General features: G+C 42.8%; 1 protein-coding gene across 4 annotated transcripts in view; it reads right to left on the reverse strand.

Annotated features, from left to right (window-relative positions):
• Positions 1-15,645, reverse strand: part of ANKS1B (ankyrin repeat and sterile alpha motif domain containing 1B) — a 753,819-nt gene that overhangs the window by 533,435 nt on the left and 204,739 nt on the right. For all 4 annotated transcript variants that reach the window (XM_065423481.1, XM_065423480.1, XM_065423479.1 and 1 more), the window contains exon 9: positions 5,918-6,058. In XM_065423481.1, the coding sequence (XP_065279553.1) occupies positions 5,918-6,058 (141 nt within the window). The remainder of the gene's footprint in view (positions 1-5,917; positions 6,059-15,645) is intronic.

The raw sequence follows: 15,645 nt of genomic DNA on the forward strand, positions 1-15,645 counted from the left end.
ATTTTTAAAAGGATGAAGCCAAATACTTTATTCCTATATTTGTATGTGCCTTCATAATGACATCTGAATCTTTGACATGTCAAATGTGCTGACATGACTAGTAAGAACACTTCTTATTGCAGTGTTACATGAGAAATATAGGAGTTGGATTGAACCCATCACAAGTTGAGGAACCAAATCAAGGTGTTAGTTTAAATCTAAAAAACTTTCAATGATTTGTGTCTTGGATACCTTGGATACAGTTTCTTTCTCTCTTCATTAGCTATTGCAATAGTTTAAATCAACTTGGGTGCCTAAGTTAACAGCTCTAAATTCTCAGTGAGGAATCCTCAATTCTGGAATTTGTTTTTCCAGAGCCCAGATCTGCACACCAAGTCACACTCCAAAGTCCATCTGTTTTCCCAGGCTCACTATAAGCGTGTGAATTATGATAGTCTTCATTTGGGCCATGTCAATTGTGGATATGCATACAAAGGATACGTCAAAGATACAAAGTACAAACATTTAACTTGGAGCAAGGTTTGCACATCTCTCTAGAGTTACAGCCATACCTTTCAGGAAGTGTCCACAGTCATTATGTGGTAAGCAACATTGCCATCAGCAGACACCCATATCTGTAGCAATAAATGTATGCCCATCAATCTTTCTAGTGGCTCTTTACCTGTGGTAGCTGATTACACACTAGAGATGTGGTTTCTTTTGTGTCTGACAGGGGCTTTAGTTTGGCCAAATTTAGAATAGGGGTTTATCAAGGCAATCAGCCTCTTCTGTTGATAAACACTCTCCTTTTATGAATTTTGTGCACAGGCAGTGCTGATCCCTATTTAGAGCATGGAAACATTTGGATAAGAATTACAGATGTTCCGATAGAGAGGTGCAGTATTAATACCAACATAGACATTTCTGTGGTGATACTGAGATACAGTATATTGTCATTTCAACCACAGATCTCATCCCTGTATCTTCTTGAATGTTATTACCCTTTGGCTTTCCCCCCTCTAGTCCGATAGGAAAAAAAATAGAAGAAACAAAAGCTCATTTTTATATAATACTTGTCTAGACATATTTTGGGACCTAATGGAGGAGTTGGGCAAAAATAAGGAGACAGAGTTAAGTGTACACAATTAAAGAGCCTTTTAATCCTCTTAGTGAGTGACAGATGATTTTTAGTAAAACAGAATTTGCTTAATATTTTACAATTTAAGTGTAAAAGAAGCAAACTAGTTCAGGAAATTACTGTCTTCCAGTTTAAGTAAATCCTGAACTGAACCTTCTCTATTAAAAGGGAAAAGGGACCAGCCCATATCTGGAAAACAATCTTGAACCAATTTCATTGCTACTATAATAGCCCTTACATTTGTCTTATGTTAAAAATAGGCATGGAAAATTATTATTTTTAAATTATGAAATCACTCCAAATCATCTGGGCAGAGACAGACACATCCTAGAGGTAAATACTTGTCTGTGCGGATGGTGTCGACAGGAGGTCTTCAGCTTCATTGACCATGGGACCTTGTTCTGAGAAGGTGGACTGCTGAGCAGAGATGGGGTCCACCTGTCAAAGGAGGGGAAGAGTATCTTCGGATACAGACTGGCTAACCTTTAAACTAGGTTTAATGGGGGCAGGAGATAAAAGCCCAGAGGTAAATCCAAAACATGGAGACTTAGGTGAGAGGTCAGAATCTGGGGGTCAATACGGAAAATCGCAGCCCAGACAAAGGAGACACAAGAGGAAATACAGTGGGGAAATCTAATAAACATCTTAGATGTCTGTATATTAATGCAAGAAGTATGGGAAATAAACAGGAAGAACTAGAAATACTATTGAATAATCACAAATATGGCAATTGGCACCACAGAAACTTGGTGGGATAATTCATATGACAGCAATTCTGGTATAGAAGGGTACAGATTGTTCAGGAATGACAGTCAGGGGAAAAAAGGGAGAAGGTGTTGCCTTGTATATCAAATATGTATACACTTGCACTGAGATTAAGATAGAGAAGTGGGAGGTAGCCCAGTTGAAAGTCTCTGGGTAAGGATAAAAGGGTAAAAACAGTGGTGATATCATGGTAGGGATCTACTATAGACCACCTAAGTAGGAGGAAGAAGTGATGGATGAGACTTTTTAAACAACAAAATCATCCAAAACCACAGGACTTAGTGGTGATGGAGGACTTCAACTCCCCAGACATTTGTTGGGAAATACAGCAGGGCACAGATTATCTAACAAGCTCTTGGAAATCCTCAGCAGAGTGATGTCGCTCATGGTGACCTGCTTTGAATTAGGGGACTGTTAGTATTGGGACTGCTTGCCTGTTCCTTTACATAACTGTAACCAGCGGTTTACAGCCACGTGGTGGAGGCGGGAGAGGGGCAGCATACAGGGATCTTTCCCGGGGACAGCCGCGAGGGGGTGGGACAGGGGCAGCGTTCATGCTTGCTGGATTGCCGGCAGCAGGAACTGGCCAACGCTAGGAGCATTGCTTTGAACGTGAAAGGAGGGCACTGCTATAATTTAAGTTTTAAGCAGCCAAAAGTCTACGGCTTACCATGTCAGCCTGCTACCCGAATTCCGCTGTCCTGCCCCGCTTGTCTGATCTCCACTGCAAGACCCCAGGCACTGAATGCGAAGGCCGAAAATTCGACCTTGTCCTGAGTGCGCATGTGATAGGTGCTGTGCATGGTCTTGTTCACAGAGAAAGACTATGTTCATTGTTCACAGAAATTTATCTTTTTGAGGAATTCACTCCCTTTTTCCCATCCCACAGCTGCGACTGTCTCCCGACCTACCCCGGCATCCGTCTCCCAGAGGCTGGTGCAGATTAGGCGGAGAAAGAAAAGGACACGGGACGACATGTTCTCAGAACTTATGGGCTGCTCCCGAGCCGAGGCGGCCCAGCAGACCCAGTGGAGGGAGAACATGTCGCAATACCAGCGATCACACATGGAACGGGAGGAGAGGTGGCGGCAGGAAGACCAGCAGGCGACTCAAACGCTGCTTGGACTAATGAGGGAGCAAACGGACACGCTCCGGCGCCTTGTGGATGTTCTGCAGGACCGGAGGCAGGAGGACAGAGCCCCGCTGCAGTCTATCTCTAACCGCCCTCCCCCGCCACAAAGTCCCATACCCCCCTCACCCAGAGTCCCAAGAAGGAGGGGCGGCAGGGGCCGTGAAAACTGTCACTCCACCCCTGCAGACTGCTCAAGTACCAGAAGGCTCTCATTCCCAAAAATTTGATAAGTCCTTTCCTTCCCACCTCACCCAAGCCCCCGTCCCAGTTTCATCCCCTAACTGTGTAGTTGCTAATAAAAAATACGTTTCTGTTAATTACTGTTTCCGTCATATTCTTTTAGAGGAGAGTGTGTTTGAAGGGGGGGAAGGGGGTTGGTAAATGGAGAGGACAGTCACCTTTACCAGGGTACAGACATGGGGGCAGGTTCAGCAGAAGGTCACACACACATTGCAGTCACTAGGCACCCTGGTCAGTCTGGGAGGTGGTTTTCATGTTCTGTGTGTGGGGGGGGCTATGTGACTTTGTAGCGGGGGAGGGCGGTTGGAGATCTTATGCAGCGGTCCTTATCCTGGATCACAGAGCCACGCAGCAGGGGATCTGTAACCGTCCTCCCCCACCACAAAGTCACATAGCCCCCACACACAGAGTCCCGAAAAGGAGGGGTGGCAGGCTCCGTTGAAACAAGCAGTCCACCACTGCGGACCGCTCTAGGAGCAGGAGCCTGTCATTCCTCGAGTTTAGAAGCGTTCTTTCCATCACTACGCCCGCTCCCCACCACAGTCTGCGTCCCAGTTTCAACACTTTACCGCGAAATCCGTAATAAAGAAAACGGTGTTCATTAACAAAGTTCCATTTATTTTATTTTTAAACGTGTGTTGGAAGTGGGGGAATGGGGTGAACGGGGTATGTAACTGGAGAGGATAGTCAACATTAACTGGGTAAAGAAACGGGGGCAGGTTCAGCTTCTCTTTAAACAAACTTAATAGTCACAGGTTACCCTGCTCACTGAGGAACCTAGCTTTCAAAGCCTCCTGGATGCACAGCGCGTCCCGCTGGGCTCTTCTAATCGCACGGCTGTCTGGCTGGGCGTAATCAGCAGCCAGGCTATTTGCCACAACCTCCCACCCCACCATAAAGGTCTCCCCCTTGCTCTCGCAGAGATTGTGGAGCACACAGCAAGCTGCAATAACAATGGGGATATTGGTTTCGCTGAGATCAGAGCGAGTCAGTAAGGTTCTCCATCTCCCCTTGAGACGTCCAAAAGCACACTCCACCACCATTCTGCACTTGCTCAGACGGTAGTTGAAGAATTCTTTTTCAGTGTCCAGGACGCCTGTATAGGGCTTCATGAGCCAGGGCATTAGCGGGTAGGCTGGGTCCCCGAGGATCACTATAGGCATCTCCACATCCCCAACAGTTATTTTGTGGTCCGGGAAGTAAATACCTTCCTGCAGCCGTCTAAACAGACCAGAGTTCCTGAAAACACGAGCGTCATGAACCTTGCCCGGCCATCCAACGTTGATGTTTGTAAAACGTCCCCTATGGTCCACCAGTGCTTGCAGCACCATTGAAAAGTAGCCCTTTCGGTTAATGTACTGGCTGGCCTCGTGGTCCGGTCCCAGGATAGGGATGTGAGTTCCATCTATAGCCCCACCGCAGTTTGGGAATCCCATCGCGGCGAAGCCATCTATGATGACCTGAACGTTTCCAAGGGTCACTACCTTTGAGAGCAGTAGCTCAACGATTGCGTTGGCTACTTGCATCACAGCAACCCCCACGGTAGATTTGCCCACGCCAAAGTGGTTCGCGACTGACCGGTAGCTGTCTGGGGTGCAGGGGTCTTATGATCATAAGGTGAGAGCACAACAGTTTGGAAAACCATACTCAGAAAGTAATTATCAATGGTTTACAGTTAAGCTGAAAGGGCATATTGAGTGGAGTCCTGCAGGGATCTTTCCTGTGTCTGGTTCTATTCAATAACTTCATAAATGATTTGGATCATGGCATAGAGAGTACACTTATAAAGTTTGCAGACAACACTAAGCTGGGAAAGGTTGCAAGTGCTTTGTGGGGACAGGATTAGAATTCAAAATGATCTTGACAAACTAGAATAATGGGAATTAAATAGGATGAAATTCACTAAGGACAAATGCAAAGTACTACACGTAGGAAGGAATAATCAATTTCACAAATACAAAATGGGAAATGACTGTCTAGGAAGGAGTACTGCAGCAAAGGATCTGGGGGTCATAGTAGATCACAAACTAAATATGGGTCAACAATGTAATACTGTTGCAAAAAAAGCAGACATTCTAGGATGTATTAGCAGGAATGTTGTAAGCAAGATATGCGAAATAATACTTTCACTCTACTCAGCACTGATAAGACCTCAACTGGAGTATTATGTCCAGTTCTGGGCACCACACCTCAGGAAAGATGTGGACGTGCAGGGCTGCGGTGGCCAGAGAAAGAGGCAATTCCCCCAGCTCCAGGGCTGCAGCTGCCAGGGAGAGATGGCCTTCCTTCCCAGCCCCAGCTCAGGGACTGCCGCGGCAGGGGAGAGAGGGAGAGACCCCCCATCCTTCACAGCCCCAGCTTGGGGGCTGCCACAGCGGGGGAGAAAGGGCACATCCATCACATTAGAAAGGTAAGACTACTGATATTAAAATATGAGTTGTGTGCTTTTATTTGTAGAACAAAAAATGTTCATTATTAAGTTTTTTTTATATTGCGCTTTTATCCAAAGCGCTTTACAATTGTTAGCTAATGGTACAAACAACATTTGGAAAGATCATTAAGTGGTCCACCAAGACCCTCTGCAATTTTCAAGTGGCCCGCAAAAAAAAGTTTGAGAACCACTGCTCTATAGCTTACAGATTTTAAGATAGAAAGATAAATACCTGTGCAAGAATGGGGAATCCAAGGTTCCTACATCCATTGCAGGGTGTTAGTGCCTCCCATAAACCTGCAGGACCACAACTGTTTTCCCGGGCATCTTCCTCTTCCTCCTCCCCTGGTGAGAGGTTTGTTGATGAAGGCCTCTGTGGAAAATTAAGTTTACTAGAACATTATGCAGAAACATTTTGCTTTATTTTACCATAGTTAAAAATGCTAAGATTGATTGAGAAACTTCACATTTCCAGAAACTGATAAATATACTGCATTTTCAACTTAATATAGTGCATCTATTCAATCAATAATCAGTAAAACATAGTATATTACCTAAAGAAAAAAGATATGTGATGAGCTACAGTAAGCTATATTTTAAATAGGAGTTCAGAGACAGAGACTCTTATTACTCACCTTCAGTCTACAAATATTCAGATTATGTATAATGTACAGCACCAGACTTTTCAATTGAAAAATAAAGTATATTTTAATTTAAATTTTAGCTTTTACATTACTATTTTTCACTATAGCCTGCAGAGAATGAAAACTAACATTATTAAATTTTTACTGCTCTTAGAAATTGTACAGTAGGTAGAATATTGCAGAAACACCACAAGATAATGGGATCTTGTTTCTATAGCCAAATATTAAATATATATAACTACAACCATTTTAGCTTGGATTGGCCAGTGGCTTTTGCAGAGAAGTAGTAGAAATTTAATAACAATTTAGGATTTCATTTTTAGTTTGATGTTTACCAATGATGAAAAATGGTAACTTGTTATGTATGGTAAACAATACTTATTGATTTTTCATTTTAAAAAAACCTGCTATGTTTGTTTGCCCTAAACAGCAAGGGCAAGGGGTTTCAGGGAAAGTGATTCTATTTTACCATTTTGTTTCCTGCTTCAAGTTCTTGTTGCACACAGAGTCAAAATTATGCCTATTGTGGAGCCACTGAGGATATTTGTAACACATTGTATGTTTTCATTTTAAACTCTGTCATGATTCTATAATGGTTGTTGTGAGAAAAGGTGGGCATTTTTCTATTTACACAGATCATCCCCCTTTTCTTGATTGTGATCCTACCTCCTGCCCACTTCCTTAGTAAGGGGTTGTAGGGTAGATTTTCAAAGTTATACTGTATTAGCCTACCTTTGATCCCACTGAAGTGAATCACAGTTTTATCATTTATTTCAGTAGATGATATAGGTCAATGCTGAACACTTCTGAAAAATCCCACCCTTAGAACAAAGTTACACTAAATAAAGTTGTAAGGGCTTATCTAGACTACTGCTATAGTTGATGTAACTTGAAACCCTCCCCCCCAAGCAACATAAGTACATTGATTTAAAGCAGTGTCTACACTGCGCTATGTCAGTGAGAAACGCTCTCCCGCCAACATAGCTTCGGCCTCTTGTTGAGGTGGAGTAATTACATTGACAGGAGAGCACTCTCCTGAATCACACTTCCATCTTAATTCCATGCCCCATGTGGTTATTTTGCTCATGTCTAACTCACGTGTATAGAATACCTGGCCCCTGGACCAGTTCCAGCGTGCAGGATATGTTTATGTGGCCCCACTAGCATTCAGATTATAAACTTTCATTTAGCAGAAAAAAGTTTGGAGCTCTCACGCTTGCAAAAATACTTTCCAAATGCGAGTTGGACCAGAGTGTAAACCAATGTAAGTCTGTCTGCCTGAGTCTGCAAGCAGCTTGAGACAATGACTGACAAGTATGGCTTCCCACACCCCCACATGATATCAACTCTAAAGGTGAGAGATGATACAAATCTCAACATTGACAAGTTCACTGAAGATCATTTGAGCAGACAGAAAGGGGAAATGGGTGGGACTTGCTCTCTGGAAGAAAATGCAGAGGGATCACTGACAAAAAGCAAGAGAAAGAATGGAGGAAAAAAAGAAACAGGACAGAAATAGCAGTAGTTCTGATGATGAACTTATTTTTCCCACTGACTGATATTGAGTATCAATAAGGTACTGTACCAATATATGTCATACAGTAAGTAAAAATTTAGTTAAGTATCATTCAACCTTTGCTTTATATGCTAACCTCCCAAAAACACAAATGGGAGTTCCACTGTAGCCTAAAGAAAGTAAGTAATCCTAAATTCAGACTCCAGCCCATTGACACAAGATTAAATTCAGAATTTATTGCTCTCCACCAGTTTTTACTCCCTTGGTTTAAATTCACTGTATCACCCATTACAAGACTAGAGCATCACACTCTGGGTGGGGGGTTTTGTTTTTGTTTATTGGTTGGTTGGGAAGAGGAAGGGAGCTTTTAAGAGCGCATGTTTGTTTACTTTGCATTTTAAGATTCATTTTCTAAACCTGTTATTTTATGAGGTTATTTTGACAGTCAAGTAGTGCTACAGAATGTGTTACTATAGCAACAGCATTTTTGCATGGATTATTAAGAGGATTGGGTGAACTTTGCAGGGTTTGGGTCATGAAGGAATTCTATTGTTATATAGTTGTGCAGGATCAGAAACAGCCCCCGGGGCCTTGCTATCTAGAATTGTTATGCCACCATCTGTCATTTTATCCTATATGTTTACATTGGAAATATATAAACTTTAACCATTGTGACAAAGAACAAAGCACTCCCTTAAAAACAAACAAAAACAAACAAAGCTTGCCCCCTATTCCCCAAAGGTGACAATCTACTTCTAATCACAAAAATTTAGATTTATATAATAAACAATGCCTATCACATGCTTTGGAACACTTGCTTTTGTTTTCATAACTATGGCAGATTGCTTATGCCACTCCAAAAATATAGAAATATTCCCTAGAAGATATAATAAAAAGCTCCCTCCTCTGCTGGCATAATAAAATAACTGTGTCCAATTCTAGTCTTCTAGTTCCAGCCTGTCCACTGACCTCAGACAAGTCAAAATTAATTTAATAACTACTCAGCTTTAAGTGCTTTAATCATAACATCTCATCTTCAACTTCTCATATCTGAGTCCTACTTTCTCCAACTTCATTTCTTGATTCAGATAAGGTGACTAATACTGGACACTGTGCTCCAAATATGGTGTAACAATTAATTTTACTTGGTGTTTGCCAATTACTCTGCCACTTGGCTCCAGAACTAAAATTTGACTGATACCTGCAGGTTTGCTTGAAGGTTTGAGTTCAAGAAACTTGAACCAATAAGGCGAACTTTGTGCAACACTCTCCCCCTCCTTATCTCCAATCACTACCTACTTCTAAATAAGAGGGTAACACACTAAGCAAAATCATTAATGACTTGACTTCTGAGTCTTAGATTGGGAAATGAAGGCATAAACAGTGCAGCTGATGATCCCAAAGCTATACTGCTCAGCTATAAAAGAAGAGTGAAGAACAAGATTGAGGGTGTGGAGTAGAAAAGATGGGAGAGTGAATTTGCAGCAAAGCAGGTTCACTTATATTGTTAAGAGGACTATACATGTGGAAAAAGCTAACGTACTCAATAGGTTTTTTTGCCTCTGTCTTCACGAACGAGGTTAGCTCCCAGACTACTGCACTGGGCAGAACAGTATGGGGAGGAGGCGACTAGCCCCTCTTTGGAGAAAGAAGTGGTTCGAGACTATTTAGAAAAGCTGGACGAGCACAAGTCCATGGGGCCGGATGCGCTGCATCCGAGGGTGCTAAAGGAGTTGGCGGATGTGATTGCAGAGCCATTGGCCATTATCTTTGAAAACTCATGGCGATCGGGGGAGGTCCTGGATGACTGGAAAAAGGCTAATGTAGTGCCCATCTTTAAAAAAGGGAAGAAGGAGGATCCAGGGAACTACAGGCCACTCAGCCTCACCTCAGTCCCTGGAAAAATCATGGAGCAGGTCCTCAAGGAATCAATTCTGATGCACTTCGAGGAGAGGAAAGTGATCAGGAATAGTCAACATGGATTCACCAAGGGCAAGTCATGCCTGACTAACCTAATTGCCTCCTATGATGAAATAACTGGCTCTGTGGATGAGGGGCAAGCAGTGGACATGTTATTCCTTGACTTTAGCAAAGCTTTTGATACGGTCTCCCACTGTATTCTTGCCAGCAAGTTAAAGAAGTATGGGCTGGATGAATGGACTATAAGGTAGATAGAAAGCTGGCTAGATCATCAGGTAGTGATCAATGGCTCCATGTCTAGTTGGCAGGTGGTATCAAGCAGAGTGCCCCAAGAGTTGGTCCTGGGGCCGGTTTTGTTCAATATCTTCATTAATGATCTGGAGGATGGTGTGGATTTCACCCTCAGCAAGTTTGCAGATGACACTAAACTGGGAGGAGTGGTAGATACGCTGGAAGGTAGGGATATGATACAGAGGGAGCTAGACAAATTAGAGGATTGGGCCAAAAAAAAAAATCTGTGAAGGTTCGACAAGTGCAGAGTGCTGCACTTAGGACGGAAGAATCCCATGCACTGCTACAGACTAGGAACCGAGTGGCTAGGCAGCAGCTCTACAGAAAAGGACCTAGAGGTTACAGTGGATGAGAAGCTGGATATGAATCAACAGTGTGCTCTTGTTGCCAAGAAGGCTAACGGCATTTTGGGCTGTATAAGTAGGGGTATTGCCAGCAGATCGAGGGACATAATCATTCCCCTGTATTCGGCATTGATGAGGCCTCATCTGGAGAAGTGTGTCCAGTTTTGGGCCCCACACTACAAGAAGAACATGGAAAAATTGGAAAGAGTCCAGCGGAGGGCAACAAAAATGATTGGGGGCTGGAGCACATGATTTATGAGGAGAGGCTCAGGGAACTGGGATTATTTAGTCTGTGGAAGAGAAGAATGAGGGGGGATTTGATAGCTGCTTTCAACTACCTGAAAGGAAGTTCCAAAGAGGATGGATCTAGACTGTACTCAGTGGTATGAGATGACAGAACAAGGAGTAAGGGCCTCAAGTTGCAGTGAGGGAGGTCTAGGTTGAATATTAGGAAACACTATTTCACTAGGAGGGTGGTGAAGCACTGGAATGGGTTATCTAGGGAGGTGGTGGAATCTCCTTCCTTAGAGGTTTTTAAGGTCAGGCTTGACAAAGCACTATCTGGGATGATTTAGTTGGGGATTGGTCCTGCTTTGAGCAGGGGGGTTGTCTAAATGACCTCCTGAGGTCCCTTCCAACCCTGATATTCTATGATTCTACATCTTTCACTGATCTTTAAGGGGGGTGGCAGTCTAAGCCCACCGATGTGCCCAATTATCTGCACTACTAAAATAACTGTGGTTTACTACATGCAAAGGGGATAAGTTATTTTAAGCATTCCCAGCCCAAAGACCAAAATTAAAGATGCCCCCTATAGTAAGTGGCAAAGAACTGTAACAGCACCCGATAACTAGAAAGAATGCAACAAACTAGTCTAACTTCATAGGCAAGTGAAAGTAATTCACAGAACATAATCTAATCTAAATAAAAAATATAAAGACTATATAAAATGAGAGGCTCCTTTAACATACCTGCAAGGAATATGCATAATAAACTGGATGAATGGGAATTATGGTAGAGAAAGAATATGATCACTTAGCCATTACAGAAATACAGTGGGACAAGTAGATGAAATGCTAATGAACCACAGATTAATATAAATTGTTTACATATAATAGAGGAAGGAGAGGGGTGATTTACTTTATGTAAAACAAATATGAAATTGAGGTAAGTCAGGCCCATAGTAGTGTGAATTAAATGCTATGGATAAAAAAAAATCAGAGGAAATGGAAAATATTTTCTAGGCAGATTGTTTCTACACTTCCCCATCAAAGAGCAAATAATGACAAATAGAGTCTAACGGACACTAGCCAGATGGCTAGAATAAATGAATTAGTGCTCTTGGGTGACTCCAACTATCCAGATAGTTGTTGTTGGGGGGGGTATCTTTAGTGAAGCATAAGTCCTCCATAAATGTTTCCATTTCATAAAGGATAGTTTTGAATTACAAAAGATTAAAATAGAAACAAGAAGGAGACTCTTATACATAGCAGTCACCACCAGAAAAGAATTAGTAAAATGTAAAGCCATTAGGTCAGGGATCCTAAATTAATTGAGTTAAGGTGTAACCTATTGTTAATATCCTAAATAGAAATGCTGAAATTCCAGAAGACCAATCATCCTAACCTAAAAGGTTTATCAGGATCAGAAGAGGATATGTACTAAAAAAATAAAGAAAATAAATAAAGGAATGAAAAACCTTGAGAAATTGTACAAGATGCCCAGAATGGAATAGCCAGAAAGAAAACCACAAGAGATTAATGGGTACAAAGGTTTAATAAAAGCCTCAAAGAAGCCAGCTGCTTTGATTACCAATACATGAAATAAGTATTGGATATTCATAACAGTAAAATATTTAGAGTGAAGTCCTGGCCCTACTGAAATCAATGGCAAAACTACTATTGATTTTAATGGGGCCAGAATTTGACTCCGGATCATCTCAGATATTGAGCACCCAGAATTACTCCTCCAGAAGGTAGGCATAGAATGTCCATCTACCAGGAAGCTCATCTGCATCCTCTTCAACATACTAGAGAAGCCATAGCTTCATTAAACATGTGTGTTTTAGTTATAAGCATGGTTTTCTGTCTCCATGAGAGTTTTTTTTATATTGGCCAGTGTGCACACTGATCATCACAGAAATTGGCCATTCCCAGCACCTAAGAGCACAAACCAGCACCCAAAGGTCAGTGGGAAGAGGAAGGAAGGAGAAAAATACTCTTTACTTATCCAAACTTCTGCATCCCTGGACTCAACAAAACAGTCTCTTTACTTCTCTCAATTATAATTTACAGTCAGTCCAAATAAAAATAAAAACACTCCCCTCGATTCATAACCCAGGTCTTCCATCCTCTCAGGGCAGCCTCTACAGTCTCTCCTTGGCATAGAAAGTACGCTTATTAAGTTTGCAGATGATACCAAACTGGGAGGGATTGCAACTGCTTTGGAGGACAGGGTCATAATTCAAAATGATCTGGACAAATTGGAGAAATGGTCTGAGGTAAACAGGATGAAGTTTAACAAAGCCAAATGCAAAGTGCTCCACTTAGGAAGGAACAATCAGTTTCACACATACAGAATGGGAAGAGACTGTCTAGGAAGGAGTACGGCAGAAAGGGATCTAGGGGTTATAGTGGACCACAAGCTAAATATGAGTCAACAGTGTGATGCTGTTGCAAAAAAAGCAAACATGATTCTGGGAAGCATTAACAGGTGTGTTGTGAGCAAGACACGAGAAGTCATTCTTCTGCTCTTCTCTGCGCTGGTTAGGCCTCAACTGGAGTATTGTGTCCAGTTCTGGGCACCGCATTTCAAGAAAGATGTGGAGAAATTGGAGAGGGTCCAGAGAAGAGCAACAAGAATGATTAAAGGTCTTGAGAACATGACCTATGAAGGAAGGCTGAAAGAATTGGGTTTGTTTAATTTGGAAAAGAGAAGACTGAGAGGGGACATGATAGTAGTTTTCAGGTATCTAAAAGGGTGTCATAAGGAGGAGGGAGAAAACTTGTTCACTTTAGCCTCTAAGGATAGAACAAGAAGCAATGGGCTTAAACTGCAGCAAGGGAGGTTTAGGATTTAGGTTTAGGTTTAGTTAGGAACTCTAAAAAGTTCCTAACTGTCAGGGTGGTTAAACACTGGAATAAATTGCCTAGGGAGGTTGTGGAATCTCTATCTCTGGAGATATTTAAGAGTAGGTTAGATAAATGTCTATCAGGGATGGTCTAGACAGTATTTGGTCCTGCCATGAGGGCAGGGGACTGGACTCGATGACCTCTCGAGGTCCCTTCCAGTCCTAGAATCTATGAATCTATGAATCCTTCTCACCTTGTATAATAACAGTCCAAAGTTTGGACCTTCTCTCATATTAGTCAAAGCCATTGGATATCTACTTCACTACTTAGACAGAACTTCTCCAAAGAAAAAGTATCTATTACCCATAAGTCTGCTTTACTCCCTTTTATGTGCTGTCTTTCCCTCAGTTATTAACTACAGCTGGTGGTCCCACCTGCTTAGGTTGATAATTGTGGCAGGTGTTGGTGGGCAGACCTGATTTAATCACCTAGTTCCAAGGCACTCCATTAACTCCTTATCTTAGTCCAGCATTCACTCTATCACATTCAGTTAAAATTCCTATAATAAAGATTGATTCTCTGTTGCTTCCCTCAAAATAGTCAGCATGAAATTCTGATCTTTGACCACTTTGTAGCTAAAAAAGAATCTGCTACTGTGTACACAGTAGAGATATGGCAATGCATGCCACACAGCTGAGATCTAAAACCAAACAGTAAACTGTCTCTCTGCTTATATTATCTCCATTTTAGCATAATTACCTTCAGTCTGTAGAAGCATGGCTAATATGTTGACTTTAAATCAGTATCCATCAGAAAAATTCAGTGTCAGCAAAAATGTTTGATTTGGTACTAGAGCTTTTTAGCATTTTTCATCACATAATTCTGATGCCTACTTATTAACTTATATTTGCAACAGATGCCATGTTAGGAACAATGATTGACTACTCAGTTGTACCAACGGTTTCAGAGCTGGAGGTTGGGCTGCAAGAGTCATCCAGCTATAAGACATTTGTCCTCTAACTCTGTTCTCCACCTCCCCCAAGTTGCCAGTATTTCTACATTATTTTATTTAACCCCTTGGAAACTACAGTAACATTGATACAAAGATCCCTGCCTCTTGAAGACTGCATTATTCCTGTTTGATGGCAGTGTACAAGCAGCAAAATACATTAAAGGCCAAACAACATCACCAGCTATGTGTTTTCAACTGATAGTGAAGTCAGTGGGAGTTGTATGCATCTGACAAAATAATTGGGCAATTACAAAACTGTGCATAATATTTCATATGAATATTACCTGCATTGAGATCAGACCCAGAGCCTTGAGCTCCTTGAAGATTGTTTGGAGGCCTCCACCATCCAAAATGGGGGCCTTCCCATAAGCATCCATTGGGAGTTCCACCTCATCTCCAATGTGGCGGGGGGGGGGGGAGGGACAGATGACAGAGAAGTGGGTGACTCCCTTTGAGACCTCATCCATAAAAGACTCCATGGGGGAGGAGGGCAACATCACCCTGCCAAAGACTCCTCAACCAGCTCCACCTGCTGAAATTTATTGGGGTGGGGGGAGTGGGCAGAAGTAGGTCCAGTGGTGGGCCCCCTAGATGTTTTACAGGAAGCCTCCTCCCCCTCCTCAAGAGGGAAGTGCTGGTTCCATGACTTATCTTTGCCACTTCTTCCCCCGGTGGCTGGCCAGAGAGGGTGAATTTAGGGGGCAAGGGCAATGGGGTTGGGGGCTGGGGAGGCAAACATGGAGCAACGGAAAGGTATGGTCTCTCCCTGAGATGGGCCCTCTCCAGGGCTCCAGGATGTCACAGTAACCCCCTCTTCCATGGTCCCAACCAATGGCTTTTATTAGCAGCAGGTTTTGTCCGCTCAGCTGGGTGAGATGGGCGGGGGGCATCCCTGGTGCCTGAATAGGATTGTTGATTGGTGTTGGAGGGAGAGGGAACCAGGTGGGCAGGATCACCAGTGGTGGCAAGGTTGGCACTCTCTTGGGTTTTGGGGCAGCCAGCATCCCTCCTTGCCAGGCTGAGGGACAGTCTCTCCAGACTTGCACCAAAGCCCAGTAAAGGAAGCACCAAGCCTCCCCCGAGGAGTACTGAACCAAGTACAGAACTTCCTGGTTGGGCACTAGAAAGGGGCCCTCCAGTCTCCCTCCCACCATGCACCACC

This window comes from Emys orbicularis, chromosome 1 (assembly GCF_028017835.1).
Source record: "Emys orbicularis isolate rEmyOrb1 chromosome 1, rEmyOrb1.hap1, whole genome shotgun sequence".
In the NCBI taxonomy this organism is placed as follows: Eukaryota; Metazoa; Chordata; order Testudines; family Emydidae; genus Emys; species Emys orbicularis.